The sequence below is a fragment of the Hyla sarda genome, chromosome 1, assembly GCF_029499605.1.
Source record: "Hyla sarda isolate aHylSar1 chromosome 1, aHylSar1.hap1, whole genome shotgun sequence".
Classification (NCBI taxonomy): domain Eukaryota; kingdom Metazoa; phylum Chordata; class Amphibia; order Anura; family Hylidae; genus Hyla; species Hyla sarda.
Window position 1 is genome coordinate 387,218,799 of NC_079189.1, and position 20,324 is coordinate 387,239,122.

The window sequence follows — 20,324 nt, forward strand, 5'->3', positions numbered from 1 at the left end:
TATATAAAAAAAAGGAAATAATATAAGGCAGACTAGATGGACCAGGTGATCTTTTTTTTTCTACAAACAATTTCTACAAACAATTGTGCTGAAAAAAGCGGTTTTTTGTTACAATTTTTCTTTGTTTGCTGTATCAGCTTTTATTATTTGCTTTTAGCTTTTAGATTGCAATATTCCATATACTGTAGTAAATATTTTTAAAGATTTTCACAAAGCTAATTTTTGCTCCTATTTATTTGGAGACTCTCCAAAGATCTTGATAATATTTCTCTTTTCCCATATAACTTCACTGTGACATTCAACTCAATTGGGACCCATTTCAGAAACAAGCAGAGCTCACTGTAAGAATTCAAGGCTGATATATATTGGTGTGAATCAAACATATATTCTTGCAGCAGTCTGGCGTGATTTTGTGCTTAAATTTTCTTTTTCCTATTCAACTTCCCTGCATGTTTCGCCACAGGTGTCTTTAGGAAAGAAACAGCTGTTACAAATGGAGCCAGTAGTTGAGTCAGCATTTCCTTCACAAATGACAGATACCACTCATAACAACTGGCAGGAATGGAGAGATAACTGAGTAAAGAAATAATTCTCAGCTAGTATCGGCATATCATTGATTTGCGTGTTATAAACTATGAGTAAAATGGAAATGTAGCATAATTGTGGTCCCCTTGAAAGAGATAAGAGACTAAACTGTGATCATAAATGAGAAGCAATGATATTATACTACTATATATTTTCTTATGTCATACATACCATTTCTGGAGATGATAACTGAAATATATGCTTTGCTTAGTGATTGTGCAAATAGTAATAAACATGGTGCTTGAGTTGTCCTGAAATGAAAAGCTATGTTTTCTTTAGAATATGAATCTGCATAAATGGAAGATATCTGTAAACTTGAATTTTTCATCATGGTAAAATTCTCTTCATTGTGATAAGTTAATGATGACTCTGCATCAAACTGGGCCGATATTTCTGTAAAATAATAGGACAACAGACAAGATAACTCAATTATTACATTAAAATTATAGGGCATCAAACAAGTGTAAGTTTTTAAATAGTTGAACTGTCGATATTATACTATATATTGAAAAAAAAACTATTAAAGGGGATTCTGGGGCTTTAATATGAATAATCAATAAGGCTATTAACATCAGATTCGAGGGAGGCCAACTCCCAGCACCCCCATTAACTTACTGCATGACTTCCTATTCCCTGCTGCAGCCAATGGCTGGCCCCATTTGTCTCAAGTCATTGCTTGAAATTTTTTTACTAAGTTGGACAAGCAGCAGAGGGTGCACAGTGAGTCTGTAGGTGCAAAATTGAAAGGGTTATGATTTTTAAAAGGTGAGGAGGAAAAAACAGAAGTGAAAAACCTGAAAAACCCTGAGTCCTTAAAGGGATTCTCCACTAGAAAACATTTTCTTTTAAATCAGCTGATGACAGAAAGTTAAACCGATTTGTAAATTACTTTTATTAAAAAATCCAAATTCTTCCAGTACTTCTCAGCTGCTGTATAATACACAGGAAGTTCTTTTCATTTTGAATTTTCTTTCTGCCTGACCACAAGTGCTCCCTGCTTACACCTCTGTCTATGTCAGGAACTGTCAAGAGCAAGAGAGGATTGCTATGGGGATTTGCTCCTACTCTGGACAGTTCCTAAAATGGACAGAGGTGTCAGCAGAGAGCAGTTGTGGTCAGGCAGAAAGGAAATTAAAAAATAAAAGAACTTTCTCTGTATTATGCAGTCGCTGATAAATACTAGAAGGATTGGAATTTTTTTATAGAAGTAATTCACAAATCTGTTTAACTTTCTTCCACCAGTTGATTTAAAAGAAAATGTTTTCCAGTTGTGTACCCCTTTAAGGGGTTAAAGTCTAAGAACTCAAGATAAAGACTGTCGATCATTATTTTCTTTCTTTCGTGAATCTATCATATTACTCTTGGCTAGCCTGACTACCACTTCCATTCCATTGGTGGGAACCACATATTTTCAGATCTCCTCCACTAAAAGAAAGTGCCTGTAATGCTCTTTTCCAACTATTTTTGTGCTGTTATTCAGAATTAAACATTGGTATAGAAAAAAAAAATATCCGGATACTACACGTTTACCTGTAGACTTTTCTACAGATGTCAGCAGTTGGTATACTGTAAATGTGATATAAACCTTGATCAGCCATAGTTGCATATTAAATGTATTATCACACAAGTTGTCCTGTGTGCTTTCAAGTGGCCAGGCAGAATTTTAGTCTTTTCTTGTTGGTAAGTTAGGCTGGGTTCACTTATGTCCGGCATCCGGCATAGGTGAACTCAGCCTAGATCTCGACGCAACTGATGCCATAACTGATGACAATGTGTATGGCATCTGGCGTCCATTGTTTGTTGACCCCGTGCAGGCAAGCTGCTTTCCCTTGTCCGTTGCTGTCCAAGGTGTCCAACCATCCGGCATCAAAATTGAGACGCTGGATAATTGTGAAGTGTCCCTTGGAATGAAGAGGATCAGTTCTAAATCAGTTTTCCCCTGGTGCACGCCTGAGGGACGCTATCCCGGACACCAGACTAATGTGAACCCAGCCTAATCCACCTATGGTACACTCACCTTTTTTGCAAAACGCTCCTGTGTATGCTGATAAACTGCAGTCACATAAAAATCCATTATGTTTTTCAACACATCTTCCACCATTATTACATAAATTCCCATAGCTACTGCAGTGTCCAGGGCACCCTGGTTTTATGCCGGGGGTAACCTTTGCTCTTTCTTCCAAGTCTATGGGAATGCCATTCAACTTTAAGGAGCGGATACAACCTAAAAATCCTTTCTGTCTTGAAGGTGTCCCACCTGTTTTGAAGAAAAAAAAAATATCCATATAAATGGTATTGCACATACGGGGGAGTGGCTACCTCCATGTTGGCCTTGCACCCCACCCACCTCTATCAGGTGTGTATATAAGGTGGCTTGGATGTTCCAGATCCTGCCATGCTTACTGAACTGTTCACACAGAGGCATATTCACAGTGTAGGGTCCGTCCCAGGAGGCTACCTTATCGCGGTGGGACGGTCCAAGCTATTTGACCGCTGGCGGAGACAAATTTGCGAGCTAAGTGCCTCACTATTTCATAGTTTCACATTTGCATCTATTACACCATAGCTGTATAGCTCTCCATGTTTTAACTGCATATTCATGTTGCACCTATATCTTTGTGCTGGCAGTGTGCTGCTGCATTCTTCTGTTGCTGTATATCTAGCCTAGTAGCGTGCACCTGTAGGCCAGGTCCATATAATAGTTTGGTATCAACTAAAGTGCTGGCTGACTTATTCTTTGTCTGTATTGCACATACGGGGGAGTGGCTCCCTCCATGTTGGCCTTGCACCCCACCCACCTCTATCAGGTGTGTATATAAGGTGGCTTGGATGTTCCAGATCCTGCCATGCTTACTGAACTGTTCACACAGAGGCATATTCACAGTGTAGGGTCCGTCCCAGGAGGCTACCTTATCGCGGTGGGACGGTCCAAGCTATTTGACCGCTGGCGGAGACAAATTTGCGAGCTAAGTGCCTCACTATTTCATAGTTTCACATTTGCATCTATTACACCATAGCTGTATAGCTCTCCATGTTTTAACTGCATATTCATGTTGCACCTATATCTTTGTGCTGGCAGTGTGCTGCTGCATTCTTCTGTTGCCATATAAATGGAATATAAATTATATGAAAGAAAGGGAAACATTATAAGTTATATTGAAAAGTCTTTTGCATACCCAGTTTTTTATTAATAACCTGACCACCTCACACTATTATCAGGAGTCCAAGGAGTCCTGATATATTGCAATTCAAGACAAAGCTGATGGCACCCCTATTGAATGTATGCCTTTGTGGTCAATATTTTTGATAACCCATTTTTTAGGTACATTCACCTGGTCAATGTAAATTCTGTTTTCAAATTGTCCCTTCTGATTGTATATATCTATTGATTTTTACTATTTCCCTCCATATTTAAGAACATTTAGTTATTGTGTTCATAAATACTTTTCTACATCCATCAGCAGCACAACATATGGGAACATTCATTTGTGTTTTTTTCTGTTCTGCCTGTGGTAAGACTGGTTGGGAGCAGTCTGAATAACATTTTATTTTTTGTCTTGTACTATTGTTTACTCTGGATTACTCACCATGCCATAATACCTATTATTCCATTTATTTATATCTTAGCAGATGTATGCAAACCCCAAAATGCTTCTGCCAATATATTCAGCTTCAATGTCTGGTGTTTGATTCCTCGCAGTAATAAAGTTGGTGCAGTTGTCTCTCTCTCTCTCTCAAGAGAGAGAGAGAGAGAGAGAGAGAGAGAGAGAGAGAGAGAGAGAGAGCATTTAGAAAGTTTATTGTTTTTACTTTTCTCACCGTTTGTTATGTTGTTGTATTGTGCTAAATGGAAAAAAAAACTAAAAATAAAACCTTTATCAATCTGCACTTGTGTATTATGGAGAGAGTGGATAATGGGTCATCTTAACCTCTCCTATTTTAAGTTATCCTATTTAATGTATGGTGCATGTTTGACTGATTTGGTGTGCTATTAACCATGCATGACAATCTCTATTGATGGAAGTATGATCCAAAAGTCTACAGATAAAATACTATATGATATGAAGACTTTAGAGCAGGATTCAATAAATTTCACTTTGTGACAACTCTAGAAGGCTTCATGTCTAGGAGGCTTTTATTAGGGTTTGTGTTTTAATTGTGTCAATCCACAATTATTCGACTTTTTGACAGACTATACAATGTCTTGTAAGGAACAAACAGAGATTTAGGTGGTATTTTCTGAGATTGGAAGGAGCCCTGCTACACATATTACAGGTTTTCCCAGTTTTTTTTTATTTTCTATTATTATTTATTTATTTATAGGAATATAAAATTAGGCAAAACAGTAATATTCTATTATATGACAAAAATATAATACTAGCAGAGCAATCAACCACATTTGCTACCAACATAACATGACTTTACTAATTGCCTGTCAGCTAAAAATGGACATGCTAACCAAGTATCTGTGCTTGTGTTGGTGGTAAATGGCCGTGCCCTGTGTGTCCATCACACTGCTGGCTTGTTTGTGTGAATTGTCTATTTCCTGTTCATGTGCACTCACCCCAACTACAATCCCCATGATCTCTTGTTTTTAGGTGGAAAGTGACTTATCTCCCTCCCACACATCAACCACCCCACTCATTGCAACACAGCTAGGCTGTAATTTAGCCTTGCCACACCATACATTGTTTGATGTTTGTATGAGATGATAATGCCTGGGAATAACATGTGATGCCCTCTTTCAGTGGCTATGTTTGTCATTTTAATGTATTTGTATGATTTTGTCATGTGTCTAAATTAATAAAAATTGTACTTTACGTATTACCGTAGTCCCATGTGCATTTTTCTAGTCTTTTTTTTTTATTTGGTCGTTTTTGATACACTGGGACAAACATTGCTTGGCTCTAAATTGTTACCTAGGAGTTACTTAATGTGTGGGATATAAACACATCTCCTATATGGTGGTACTTTAGCTATTGCAAAATAGCTTGACCATCTAGCTTTCTTGAAAGATTGAGATGTTAGTGACATTAATAGGATAGAATATAATTTGTTTTTCAAGTTAGCCATTAGTATATCATATCAACTGAGAAAGATAAGCTCATCTAAAAGAGTCATTTTAAAAGTGAATAGTTCGCTTAATATGTTGGTGAATTTATGTTGTACATAATTTTAACAGTTTCATACTATCATGTTGAAATCATTTAATTTAAGCTCTTGTAATCTAGTGTTAAATTAAATAAAATCTGAATATTTTAATATTTCTTGAACTTCTTTTTCATTGTTGGTGTTCAGTTCCTCTTGTTTATCTATATAACAGGGGTTTGTGGTTTCATTTGTAAGGCTGGGTTTACATGTGTCCGGCATCCAGCATAGTTGAACTCGGCCTAGATCTTGATGCAACTGATGCCCCAACTGATGATAAGTTGTCATCAGTTGTATGGCATCCGGCATCCATTGTTTCTGCATGACAAACAGGGGAACGTCCGGCGTGTCAAACTATCCGGCGTCAAAATTGAGACACTGGATGATTGTGAACTGTCCCATTCAAATGAATGGGATCAGTTCTAGCGTCAGTTTCCCTCCAATGCATGCCAGAGGGAAACTATGCCGGACGCCTGATGTATGTGAACCCAGCCTTAATAGGATGTCACCCCTTGAAACCACATGTTGCAGTGGTGTCATTATTTCTACATATCTTTGGAATGTTGCCGAAGGAATTCCATGTTGCTTCTCTTTTCCATAGTGTATTACCTTTTTGATGGCTGAGTTCAGTACAAGCTGCTTCATGTATCTGTTTATTATGTGTCATTATGTGTGATCATGATAAGGCAAAGTAAAGGCAGTACGTGATATGACCAGGATTTTCTTGTGAATATGTTCTTCTTGATGCAATACATGCAATAAAGGCTATATTATAAATCCCTTCCTTTTCTAATGGAATAAAAGATTACTTTATTGTAATCCCTTTAATAATGTAGTACATATGTCTTCCTTGCTCTTTTGGGTTATACAATAAACAAATGCATTAGCTTCTCAATATTTATTACAATCTAACAACCATATGTGACTACTCCAGTATTCCAGTTGTAAAGCATTCATTTTCCGTCAGTTAATTAAATGTCACAGATTTGGCTCTTCTAAACCACAAATTATTTCATTTGCTTTCTCAAGGATTTCCAGTTTAAAACCAGCACTCATCCCAACAAATTGAATTAATTTGAAAGAATGTCAATTAATTCTATATTCCCCAGCTCAAACATGAAGCGACATCTGTTGCATATAAAATAGAGGCATACTTTACTAAACCGAATGAGCCTTGGGTGTTTCTATTAGTAATAAAATAGCAAGGGAAACAAATATTAATATCAATATCCAAAAGCTTAAAAGAAAAAGAAAAACTTCTCAAAAGTTGTTCGACATAAAAAAAGAAAAAAAGTAAGTAATATCTGAGATTAGAAATAATGATATGTCATTGCTTCCAAACACTATACACTTACAGTACTATACAATGTCAATCCAGCTTTAAGCTGAACAGCTGAGTCATATGTAAATGTCTGATTGCTCAAGATATACTGTATAGAAGTAGAATTACTCATTAGAGCAAGATACTGAAACATGTCCTTTTTTACTAATAGTTTTTTTTGTTTCAATTTATTTTTAACATTATTATTGGAGCAATCATCATCATCTTGACTGAGCATTTAGAGAGGTATTTACACAGCATGGGGGAGGGCTGTACTCTAGCAAAGGTTATTGTTACAGGTTTAAACTTTTTTGACTTTATGCCTGAAAATTGGGCACACTGCTGAAAATTGATCTATACAAAACAGGAAGTGTCAGTTTAGTTTTATAGTTGGCTGAACTGAAAACTGCAAGATTTCAAAATTATTTTAAACTAGAAAAACATCACCAAAAATTCAAAAATATCCTTTATATTTTTATGAAAACATATTCATAGACATATAAAAAATGTGCCTGATGCACATGATTGTATTATTGATTTATTTTGTACAGAGCTTTAGTATGTGTAACACTCACGTTTCAGTAGACTGGAACACTGATGATAGTGGATCCGCTGGACCTGTGTGGTAGATGACTCGGACCGTACCAGGGAGCGGAGTCTAAGGTGCCGCTGGTTTTCACCAGAGCCTGCAGCAAAGGGAATGGACTTGCTGCGGCAGGCGGCACCCAGGTCACTGGCATGGCTCGACCACACAGGCGGCTGAGAAGATTCAAGGCACAGGTGAGATTAGGCAACTCGTGGTCTGGATAGCGGGAGGTCAGGGCAGGCAGCACAGTAGCATAGTCAGGAACGTAGCAAATGTTCAGTAGGCAGGTGGCAAAAGAGCAAGGTCAGGTCACGGAGCAACGGTATGATACACGGCAAGGCAATACACAGGAATGCTTTCTCTAAGGCTCTAGGGCGAGGTGTGGGAGGTGGAGGAATTTATCAATGAGCCACAGGTGTTACTTCACTAATGGGCGCACTGGCCCTTTAAATCTTAAAGCTCCGGCACGCTTGTGCCGGAGCAGAGAGGCAGAGGTGAGGGCAGGAGAAGCACCAGGTGAGTGACGGGCTAGGATTCGCATGCAGGCGCGTCCCGCGATGCTAATCCCAGCCCCGACGGAAGCAGAGCATGTAATGGGACCATGCGCCCACGGCCAGCGTGTGCGGCCGGAGCGCATAACATAACAGTACCCCCCTTTGGTCTACCCCTCCTTTCACGATTCAGAAAACGCCTGAGAAGGTCACGGTCCAGGATATTCTACTCAGGCTCCCAAGATCTCTCCCTAGGACCGTAACCCTCCAAGTTGACCAGAAAAAATAGTTTACCTACGGTTTTAGTGGCAAGAATCTCTTTAACTTTATAGACGTCAAAAGAGCCTGGGACAGGTGTGGGGACAAGATTCTTTTGAGAAAACCGGTTTATGACAAAAGGCTTGAGGAGAGAGACGTGAAAGGAATTGGGAATACGTAACGTAGCAGGTAGCCGGAGTTTGTAGGAGACAGGATAAATCTTTTGTAGAATCTGGAAAGGACCAAGGTAGCGAGGACCAAGCTTGTAAAAGGGTATCCTGAAGCGGATGTACTTGGATGAAAGCCACACCCTGTCACCAGGAGAGAAGGATGGCAGAGGTCTTCTACTCTTATCAGCTTGAGCCTCCATGCGTGAAGAAGCCTGGGATAACAACTGTCGGGTCTGTTGCCAGATGGTGGAGAAGTCACGACAGCAGGCTCATCAACAGCAGGCACACCGGAGGAAACTGGGAAAGGAAGAGGAGAACAGAGAGGGGAGACAACAAAAAAGGGAGACAACCTCGTGGACTTGGAATCCTTATGATTATATGAGAATTCAGCGCAGGGGAGAGGGTCGACCCAATTGTCTTGGCGAGCTGAAACAAAATGCTGAAGATAAGTCTCAAGAATTTGATTAACCCTCTCCACCTGACTGTTGGACTGAGGGTGGGAGGCCGAGGAGAAGTCCAGATTGATGTCCAGACAGTTACAAAGGGCTCACCAGAGCTTTGAGACAAACTGCACACCACGATCCAAAACGATATGCTGAGGAAAACCATGTAAATGAAAGAAGTACAACTAGAAGTACTTCGCCAGCTGTGGGTCAGAAGGAAGACCTGGTAGAGGAATGAAACGAGCCATCTTGGAAAACCGATCTACAACGACCCAAATGACAGTGTTATTATGAGATTATGGCAAATCGGTGATGAAATCCATGGTGATATGGGAGCAGGGAGTCTCCGGAATGGGTAAAGGCTGTAAGAGTCCTGCAGGTCTCTGACGAGGAGTTATGTCACGGGCACATGTTGCACAGGACCGAACAAAATCAGAAACATCACGTTCAAGATGGGGCCACCAGTAGTGCCGGGAGCTTAGAAGAAGAGTCTTGCATATACCAGGATGACCTGCTGTCAAGGAAGAATTACCCCATTTCAGTATCTTGCGTCTCAATCTGGCAGGCACAGAGGATTTTCCCAGAGGAACTTGCTGAATTTCAGCAGGAGCGGCAGGAATCAAACTGTCACCTTCGCACATTCCGTCGGAAACAGTTCAGACATGAGCTCCAAGTGCATGGAGCACTGTGTAACAAAGCCTCTGCATAACTTGGAATCACCATCATACTTGGAAGGTAACGGAAGACATAGCTGGGAGCCAGAAGACACTGCAGGAACTGGTGGTGGGAGTGGGTACCTGCTGCTGTTGTTGTTGCAAGGCCATTTGCTGTTGCATCATAGCAGACAGTTGGGTAAGTTGCTGCGCCTGTCGCGCCAATTGCTGAGACTGATGTACCACCACCAATGGAAGATCTGCTACTTCAGGCAGGGGTACCTCAGCGGGATCAATGGCCAGATCTTACTGTAACACTCATGTTTCAGTAGATTGGAACACTGATGATAGAGGATGCGCTGGACCTTTGTGGTAGAAGACTCAGGCCGTACCAGGGAGCGAAGTCTAAGGTGGACTTGCTGTGGCAGGCGGCACCCAGGTTGCTATCCCTGGCACGGCTCGACCACACAGGCGGCTGAGGAGATTTGAGGCACAGGTGGGATAAGGCAACTCGAGGTCTGGACAGCCGGAGGTCAGGGCAGGCGGAACAGTAGCGAATTCGGGAACATAGCAATTGGTCAGCAGGCAGGCGGCAAAGGAGCAAGGTCAGGCCACGGAGCAAAAGTATGATACATGGCAAGGCAATACACAGGAATGCTTTCTCTAAGGCTCTAGGGCAAGTGTGGGAGGTGGAGGACTTTATCAAAGCTCCAGCACGCACGCCCTAGGGGATGGGGACACTTGTGCCGGAGCAGAGAGGCAGAGGCGGGGCAGCAGAATAACCAGGTGAGTGACGGGCTGGGATTCACATGCGGGCATGTCCCACGTTGCTAATTCCAGCCTCACCGGCAGCAGCAGGTAACGGGACCATGCTCTCATGGCCGGTGTGTGAGGCCGGAGCTTATAACGTTACAATATGGCACCCATAGAAGACCCCAGATATTTCTTGCATCTTCCTATGTCACAAATTTGATAGGGTGCAGTCTTGTTTGGTTCCCTATTATGGAGCTGTATGAGAATTTTCCCTTCAGCTTCTGAGCCTTTAGCCTTTATTGTTATATAGTACTACTAATAGACAACACAATCTATCCTCACTTGTTTATGTTGTGACTTAATTCTATTCTGAAAGACATGTTAAAATCCCCAACCATTTCAAACTGATTTAATATATTTGAATTCACTCTGACAACTCATCCTGAAACTATGTGACAGATGGAGGCAATAAACATTTTTGATATTTCTCCACAAGCAATGAAAAATGAAATCTGTATTACTGATAAGTTCTATAAAACAGAAAATGTATCTTTTTGGCTTCGATAAGGATTGTGTCATATTATTGTTACAGGTGTTTTATACTATTTAAAAAAAAATACAGTCTTTTTGTTACAACAATGCTATACCATAAGTCCAGGAAAAAGTGTCATTTAAATGTAGCCATTTGTAGAGACTGTTCCTATATCACTTTCAATAGCACTGTGGTATGATTTGTTTGATAGCTATTTTTATAGATTTTAGCAGTATTTTAAAGGCATTATCTTAGGCAACTACAGTCTTTCCTACCATTTATGTTCTAAAATAAAAGCACTTGCTGGGAAAAAAAGAACTATAACTCGTATGTTTTAGCTCTGAAACCCAACCTTTTAAAATGAACGTGAATACAAGAATTTATGGGTGACTGTATAGGACCATTCCCCTGGGGGTTTAGAGCTAGCTGAAAAAAGCATTCTTTGTGGTATTTCATTTCCGATAAATGTTTTGCAATCCCTATTTGACAGAATTTATAACTCGTAGAAATACAGAATTAACAGGTGACTATTTTTCTCTCATAATGAAGTATAGACATTTTATTTAGAATCCACCTTGATAAATGTTTTTGAACTTCTGATTCACATAAATGCGGCATTTCCAGTTTAACAATGAAATGTAGCTTTATTTGATATAAAAATGTGTTTAAATAATCAATTTAAAATTACTGAAATGCTCCAGCAGGCCGGCTTCTGATATTGTTGCGGCCAGGGGGGGCGTGGCATCATATGGCATCATATACATGGCAAATTTATTATAATTTATCATAGTGTAAAGGAGGAATGGAAGATGGAGGCCATGTACTGCGCTGAAAAATCTTGGTAGTCTTTATTGGGTTAACAAGAATGTGGTGATTAGTGAGAGGTCCATAATGCACTCCTGATAGATGTACGGGTGCATATACCACCAATAATTGGTATATCAATGAATTATCATAAGTACTGTCTAGAAATCAAAGAAAGTATTTATACATATGCGTTCCCTAATCATGCGTTCCCAACGCGTTTCTGTCCTTCATGCTATATATTCTGCATGGGGACGTCCTCAGGGGAAAATATATCACATAGTATACTGTACAAAAAATAAAATAGATGTATAGTTGACACAATATCTGAATGCCAATATATAATGATATTCCACACAGGCCCGATGGTCAGCCCCTGCAATAAAAAGCAATAAAGAAAATAGTAAATAATCTTACCCCTCCTGGGTCAATTTTTCTCTCATAATAATGGAGGATAATACTCACAAAACATGTATGTGGAGTACGGTCCTAGAACGAAAGTAACGGGGCGATCCGATCATCCAGCATGACAGCCGGAGGTCTCCTCACCTTGCTTCGGCCGTCTCCCGGGGTCTTCTGTTCTGGTCTGCAATCGAGCAGACCAGAGCAGAAGATCACCGATAATACTGAGCAGTGCTGTGTCCTTTGGATAGCACTGCACAGTATTAGCAATCAAAGGATTGCTATAGATAGTCCCCTATGGGGACATAAAAAGTGTTAAAAAAAAAAGTAGAAAAATGTAAAAATAAAAAGTGAAAAATACCCTCCCCCAATAAAAAGGAAAATTGACAATTTTTCCCATTTTACCCCGAAAAAGCATAAAATATTTTTTTAATAAACATATTTGGTATCACTGCATGCGTAAATGTCCAAACTATCAAAATATAATGTTAATGATCCCGTACGGTGAATGGCATAAACGTAAAAAATAAAAAAAATTCCAAAAATGCTGCTTTTTTGTCACATTTTATAAAAAAAAAATTAATAAAAAATTATCTAAAAGTTTTATATATGCAAATGTGGTATGTAACAAAGTACAGATGATAGTGCAAAAAATTAGCCCTCATACCACCCTATATATACGGAAAAATAAAAAAGTTATAGGTGGTCAAAATAGGGCGATTTTAGATTACTGATTTTGTACAAAAAGTTTTAGATTTTTTTTAAGCGGTACAAAAATATAAAAGTATCTAGCCATGGGTATAATTTTAATCGTATTGACTCACAGAATAAAGAACACGTGTCATTTTTACCGTAAATTGTACAGTGTGAAAATGAACCCCTTCAAAATGTGCAAAATTTTGGTTTTCATTAAAATTTCCTCCCTAAAAATTTTTTGGGGGGGTTTGCCATACATTTTATGGTAAAATGAGAGGTTCCATTACAAAGTACAATTGGTCATGCAAAAAACAAGCCCTTATATGGGTCTGTAGATGGAAATATAAAAGAGTTATGGATTTTAGAAGGCAAGGAGGAAAAAACGAAAACGTAAAAGTAAAATTGGCCTGGTCCTTAAGGTGAAAATGGGCTTGGTCATTAAGGGGTTAAAGACAAAAAAAGGTAAAAAAAAAAAAAGTTCAGACTCCACTTTTGGAAAGTCTTGAGGTTTGTATCTTTATCTGTGTGAATTGACCAAGCATGAAGTCAGGACTGCAGCAAAACACACCTCAGAAAGGCCACTCAGCCGAACCCCATGCTGATACGTTTTGTGGACAATTATGACTTTGGTAGCTATTTTCAGCCTCTATAATGAAGAAAAAAAATTGAGACACCAGACCCTGACTTACTTCACATCAAGTCTTCTTATTTTATATTTGGACAAGGCTTTATTGCATAGGACTAAGGATGAAAGGATATTGGGGGAGATTTATCAAAACCTGTCCAGAGGAAAAGTTGCTGAGTTGTCCATAGCAACCAATCAGATAGCTTCTTAAATTTTTCACAGGCCTTTCCAGAAATGAAAGAAGCGATCTGATTGGTTGATATGGGCAATTCAGCAATTTTTTTTCTCTCCCATTGTTTTTAACCATGATAATACTGGAGGGGAAGTACAGTATATGAAAAGCCACATATTGATAAGCTGGGATCGCTACACCTTTATTATATAACATAATAAACAGATAAACTGACCAAATTAATTATATTGTTTCTTTAATTCTTAGTAAGGCCTCTGAAAAATGAAAGAAGCTATTTTATTGGTCGCTTTGGGCACTTGGTCAACTTTTCCTCTGCACAGGTTTTGATAAATCTCCCCATCTAAGGCTAGGTTCACACAGTGGAAACATTGCAAACTTCCTTGATCTTATGTTCAGATTTGTATCTAAATTTGGCAAAAAATACAAAAACAGCACATTAAAAAAATTGCATCCAAAAGAAGGGAATCCTCTTCTGCCATTTTAGCTCACCGAACCCCACGATCACCTCGTGGGGGTTCCGTGAGCTCCACTGAGCTACCGCCAACTTTCACTTTAGACGCCATGATCAGCATTGATCACAGTGTGTAAAGGTTTAAATGCCGGGTAGAGACATAAGCAGTAAGTGTTTGGCTACTGACTGCTCTAAAGGTATGGGTATGCCCTGGTACCAGAGGAAAGGGCGTACCTGTTTTCCCTGCGTCCTTAAATGGTTAAAGGGCTTTTCAAGCCAGGTTGAACCATTCCAAATTATGACTTCATCTCCAACTCTTAACCCCTTAAGGACACTGCCCATCTTGGGCTTGAGGACACATCCGATTATCATTCTTCTGTTTTTTACTTTTCTCTCTTCGCCTTTTATCATAACTATTTTATTTTTCCATCCACATATGAGGGCTTTTTTTTTTTTGCGTGAACAATTGTACTTTGTAATGACACTTTTGATTTTAACATTAAATACATGACACAACAAAAAATATTATTTGTGACGAGAAAGTAAAAAGAAAACAAAAAACTTTTGGAGAGGTTTCATTTTTATGCAGTGCACTTTACAGTAACACTGACATGTTTTCTTTATTCAGTTTGTAAATATGATTGAACCCATACCTATGCTTATATGCTTTTCTATTATTGCACTGCTTTAAAAAAAAATAAAAAATAAAATAAAAAATAAAATTTCTTTAGTAAAATAAGTATGTTTAAAAAAATGAATTCATAAAATATGTGTAAGATAGTAGATTAAATAGAAAAACTACAATGATAAAATTAAGTGATAAAGGTTGTATGTACTACATTGTCCATGTGTAAAAATAATTTCATGAAATATAGCTTGGAGCACTTGTTAAAGAGTGTCCCAAGATCACTGCAAACAGTGCAGAAAATAATGGAGGAAGTAATGCCTTTAAAACACATTAAATATGAATTCATTAGAAACATTAGTAGCTTTGTAGAATGTGGTTGTAGTAAATTGAAATTTACAATAATATGTAAATTAAGTAAACTGAAAATCAAATAGTCCCTAAAGGTGATAAACATGGTTAACCAACATTTCTTCCTTCAAATGTTATAGCTCACTATTTTCCAACCTGTAGTTTAAATAGCTTATACTTTTATATTAGCTTTCTGGAATGTTGCATCAATGTTTTAGCTTATTTGCAATGCATTATTATTATTTTTATTATTATAATAAATAATAAAATATATAATAATAAAAATAATAAGAGCATTATTAATATTGCAATGTAAAGCGTTTATTATAGAATTACACAACTATTACAGGAAATGACTCCATCCTGCTCTAAATATTATAGCTTACGCTGTATGAGGATAAAACACTTCACTTAACTAGTAGGTACAATAAATTTTCAAGATAATTCATGGAAATCGCTGTCTTCTAATGACTATTATTCCAATAAATCAATTTCCTCTTCTTGACAAATAGACCATCTTAAAACCCAAAAAAGGCATTCAAGGTCAGTTACATTGCCATGATGAATTGATTCTATTATGTCTGGGTTAATAATCACTTCTAAGTTCCTATTTAAATAAATATTGCATTCTCCACTCCTACCATTTTAAAGTTACTTTCAATATTCAGTCATTTAACAACTTGCTGGTCTTATTAATTAACTGTGAAAAGAACCATCTTTGGAATCAATGAGCACTTACTTTTTTACTGACTCATGAATTTAGGAACAAACTTTAATAAAATTCATAAAGCATTACATGCTAGTACACACAGAGTGTACTACAAGCCTGTCCTGTGAACCTGTTGTACAGTCCGCAAAAGTGGAATTTCTACAATTAGAAAATCAGGAAAATAATCTAACTCATCCACCTTCACTTGCACTACCATGTTTATAAAAAAAAATATGTTTATAAAAAAAAAACCTTAAGGACACAGCCCAATTTGGCCTTGAAAACACAGTCAATTTTCTTTCTTGCATTTTAGTTTTTTCCTCCTCGCCTTTTAAGAACCATAACTCATTTTTTTCATCAACAGACCCATATGAGGACTTGCATTTTGCACGACCAATTGCATATTGTAATGAAACCTTTGGTATTATTTTTACTAGAGATGAGCGAACTTACAGTAAATTCGATTCGTCACAAACTTCTCGGTTCGGCAGTTGATGACTTTTCCTGCATAAATTAGTTCAGCTTTCAGGTGCTCCCGTGGGCTGGAAAAGGTGGATACAGTCCTAGGAGACTCTTTCCTAGGACTGTATCCACCTTTTCCAGCCCACCGGAGCACTGGAAAGCTGAACTAATTTATGCAGGAAAAGTCAGCAACCGCCGAGCTGAGAAGTTCGTGACGAATCGAATTTGCTGTAAGTTCCTCCATCTCTAATTTTTACGTTTACACCGTTCATTGTACAAAATCAATAACATTATATTTTTGTAGTTTGGACATTTGCACACATGGCAATGCCAAATATGTTTTTATTTATTTTATTCAACAAGTTTTTATTTGTAAAATGGGAAAAGGGGGTGCTTCAATTTCCTTATTAGTCCAAATTGGTCAGATGCCATCAGTATTGATCATAATATTTAAAGGGTAAAAGGAAAAGTGACTCCATTGCGCATATGCTGGCTTCCTGTGTACACCCGGAAGCGGCCTCAGCACAGTGGAGTCACATATAAAGCGGGGAGGAAAGGGAGATACAGAGGGAGGGCATGAATATGCATAAGCCATGCGGTGCTGCGGGCCGAGCAACAGTGTCATCACTGTGTGAGGTGAAGGCAGTAACCCTGCCCGTGCCAGCTAGAAGATGATTTGCATATCTTGAAAAATGAAGATATCAGGCAAACGGCTGGACAGATCCAGACATGGTAGACATCATGTTGATCAGCGTCCCCCACACTACTGGCCAGTACCTCTGGTTAGTGCTGGTGGGGGGGGGGGATTGGTGACAGTTTTGTGGTCTATAAAGGAGCAAAGCTCTTGCTCTTGCTTAATAGTCCGGATGCCTCTTAGGAAATATATGTATGTCTTAGTGGGCCAAGTTCCAGGCAGTTACGGCTTAGATGTACGTCCTGCGTCTAACCTCTAGGGGTTATTATAGTTTGCGAGCAATGACCCTACTTCTCTTGATTTGATGATCAATATGAATATTTGTAATGTTTGTTTTTTGTCGTAGATGCTAAATAAATATCATTGAGGTGAGGTCAATCTCCTTTTGCACATGTTTAATGTTTAGTAGAGGGACCCACTTTTATAGGCTTGTTTTGTCATGACTGGTAGTCTAACACAATTGGACCAGAATGTACACCAGATTTGCCCCTACCAATTTTTTTTTCCACTTTGCTTAAACCTAACTTTGTTTTTGTGTTTACTCTGGATACCTGAAAGTGGTGAACAGATCTTTAAGATAATTTTTTTTGTAATATTTCATAAAACACCAACTCTATCTCTAGTATTAGAATAGTTTACATTAAAACTTACCTATGAAGAGCTGACTGTAAAGCTGCAAACGTATATGTCCATCAGAGGGAGTAGTGTATGTCTTTTGAGGTAAGGTGTCCACTTGCAGCGAGGCTTCTTTGATGTTTCTCTCAGCTTTCACAAAATGCCATTGGCTGTTATTTAAATGAGTTGGTGAGCTTACTCGAACCTCTACGGGGCCATTTCCAACATCAAATGAAAAAACAACATCTGTTGGAGCTGAAATTAGAGATATTTTTCAGTTTACCAAACTGTTCATTTCATATACATTCTATAATTATTTTATTGTATTCTTTGTGGTTAGAACCGATATTGTGTCTTCCATTTACCAAGCCATAAATGTTTAGAAAAGAGTTCCTTTTTTAAAAACAAATCTCAAAGCAGCATAAACTTTCACGGTGTAGTACATATAAAATTGAGTTTAAACACATAAGATATAAACATGAAAAACAGTTAACATAAGCTCACTGGTACAGAAGGAGAGCCCTTCCAATGAGGGCTACAGTGTACAAGAAAAGTGGGGGAAAAAAACTGAATTTGAGCTTAAATAATGTTGTGAATTTGAAAGAGTTATTGCAGATTATAAGATTTCGGAAGAGGTTACTTTCTAAAGTTTGGATGGTGGGAGAACCAACTACACAGTTGGGGGGATTCACAGGAGAAATTTTGGAGAGCACAGAGGACATTCTGTGAGGAACTCTGAGGATTTTATGAGCAGTCCTAAGCCAAACCAATGGAAAGAGAAGAATGAAGGTGCCAGTGATGCCAAAAAGGAAACGCTGAGGAGAAGAGGTGATATGCAAATGGTAGACACTAAATTTACTTTTTACCATTGAGGAAATCTAGGAGAGCGCTAAGTCTATTATACCAATTGATCAGAGGATTTGTAATAGGAGGATAATAGAAAGAAGTGGTCAACAGTCAATGAGAGAGGACAAGTCTATATGTAAGAGCATAGAGCAGTATCAAGAAGCTTTGAAATTTAACAGACCATTGGGTGCTTTGGTTAAGATAGAATGGTAGAGACTGAAGCTTGTAGGGGGTCAAAAAGAAAGGTAAAAAATGTTAGGCAAAATGAGAGGTAGCTAAACAGAGAGGGTGTGTCAAGGGATAGTTTGTTAAGGATAGATGCATATTTGAATGAAAAATTGAAGACCCCACCATGACTGTTAGGAAAAGCTTAAAGTGAATCAGAATTAAAGAAGCTGAAAAAAAGCAAAAATTCTGCCATAGCGAGAAAAGCATTTGCTGAAGCATCTACATATTTTTCCAAAACCGTTAAGCACAATCTGAATTCTCATAGTACATATCTTTCTTATTACAATTACAGCAATAACACATATACTAACACTCTATAAAAGTGGTCTGATGACATTGCTCCTGATGTAGGTAGGCATACTGTGGGATACATCATCTGTTACCAAAAATAAACTCTGGGGAAGCTCAAGTGAAGTAACTATCTATGTATGAACAATTACTCATATCCCTAGGAATCCCAAGGAATCCCTAGAGTTGTACAGTCCTGTAGTATGCCTCCCTTTCCTCCTCCTGATCCCTGTTGTTGAACAGTTGTATTGCCTACAGGCACTTGACACATATTTTGATGTGGCAGGTGATAGTAAGCAATAGTGCCACTCTGTGATAGGAAAGGAAGGAGGTCCCTGACTTGAGAAGCTTCACTGATCTTGTCTATGAAAAGATAATGAAGTCAAAAGAGGTTTCAATTTAATCTGCTATATGGCATCCACCAGCTATTAACTAATATGGCACACTTTACACCAGATGGAGGCCAAATGGACCCCTTAACTTCTGTCTTGTAATAAATGCCTATAGACATGTTTAGCATGTATGTTGGGATGTTTTTCTAATGCACATGCTAAACCTTTGGAGAAGGTGTAGCCCCAGTCATACTTATGTTCACATAACTTATCAATGAAATAACAAGAAGACAGACTCACATTCCAATTCTATCCTAATAAAATCTTTAATTCCAAGGTTTTCCAAGAATAGTCCAGAGGGTGACCCAGTTTTGAAGAAAAAAGATACGTCTGCACTAAATTCACCATCAAAGGTCGGGAAATGTAGGTAAGACGATATCGTGTTAAATGAAGCTGCATTCCAAAAACTTCCTAGGCAAAAGAAAAGAGAACACCATTGACTGAAGCATTGTGTACATTATCATGTAAGAGAGACAAGCAGAGCATTCAAGTTCATTTATTGTCTTTTATTGTAATAGTTCTCAAATTGAGCTCCACTCTAGTCAAAAAATCCTAAGCAACCCCCCGGACACTGTGTCTGGATCACAGGCATCACTTAGGGCAAGCCCCTACTTTATTAATGCTATGTACACAGAGGTTGTCGTTACCTAGTAATCTACTCATGGTCAATTATCAAATATATTAAAGAAATACAGTTGTATCAACTATAGAGCCATAGAATCTATTGCAATGAGCTGCGTGTTACCTTTGAAATAGTGTTTTGTAGCAGCAGTTTGCCTATTTTGCTTTTCCGCCAACTCTCCAAAAACATACTGGTAATTTAGGTGCCATTAAACTGGATTTAGGTATTGTGTATATAAATAAAGAAATTATATTGATGGATGGGGGAACATTCACTGTAAAGCACTGTGGGAATATGTTAACATAAATGTTGGGAAATAAATGAACTTAATATGAGTTAATTATTCAGTGAGTCAGTATGTTTTCTGTTCTTTCCCTACTT

The 20,324-nt window shown here is 38.3% G+C and overlaps 1 protein-coding gene across 3 annotated transcripts in view; it reads right to left on the bottom strand.

The window, feature by feature from the left end:
- Positions 1-20,324, bottom strand: part of CNTNAP4 (contactin associated protein family member 4) — a 401,947-nt gene that overhangs the window by 48,107 nt on the left and 333,516 nt on the right. For all 3 annotated transcript variants that reach the window (XM_056525258.1, XM_056525251.1, XM_056525242.1), the window contains exons 16-19: positions 19,562-19,732; positions 17,604-17,822; positions 2,603-2,842; positions 757-978 (exon numbers count right to left, since the gene is read on the bottom strand). In XM_056525258.1, coding sequence (XP_056381233.1) covers positions 757-978; positions 2,603-2,842; positions 17,604-17,822; positions 19,562-19,732 — 852 coding nt within the window. The remainder of the gene's footprint in view (positions 1-756; positions 979-2,602; positions 2,843-17,603; positions 17,823-19,561; positions 19,733-20,324) is intronic.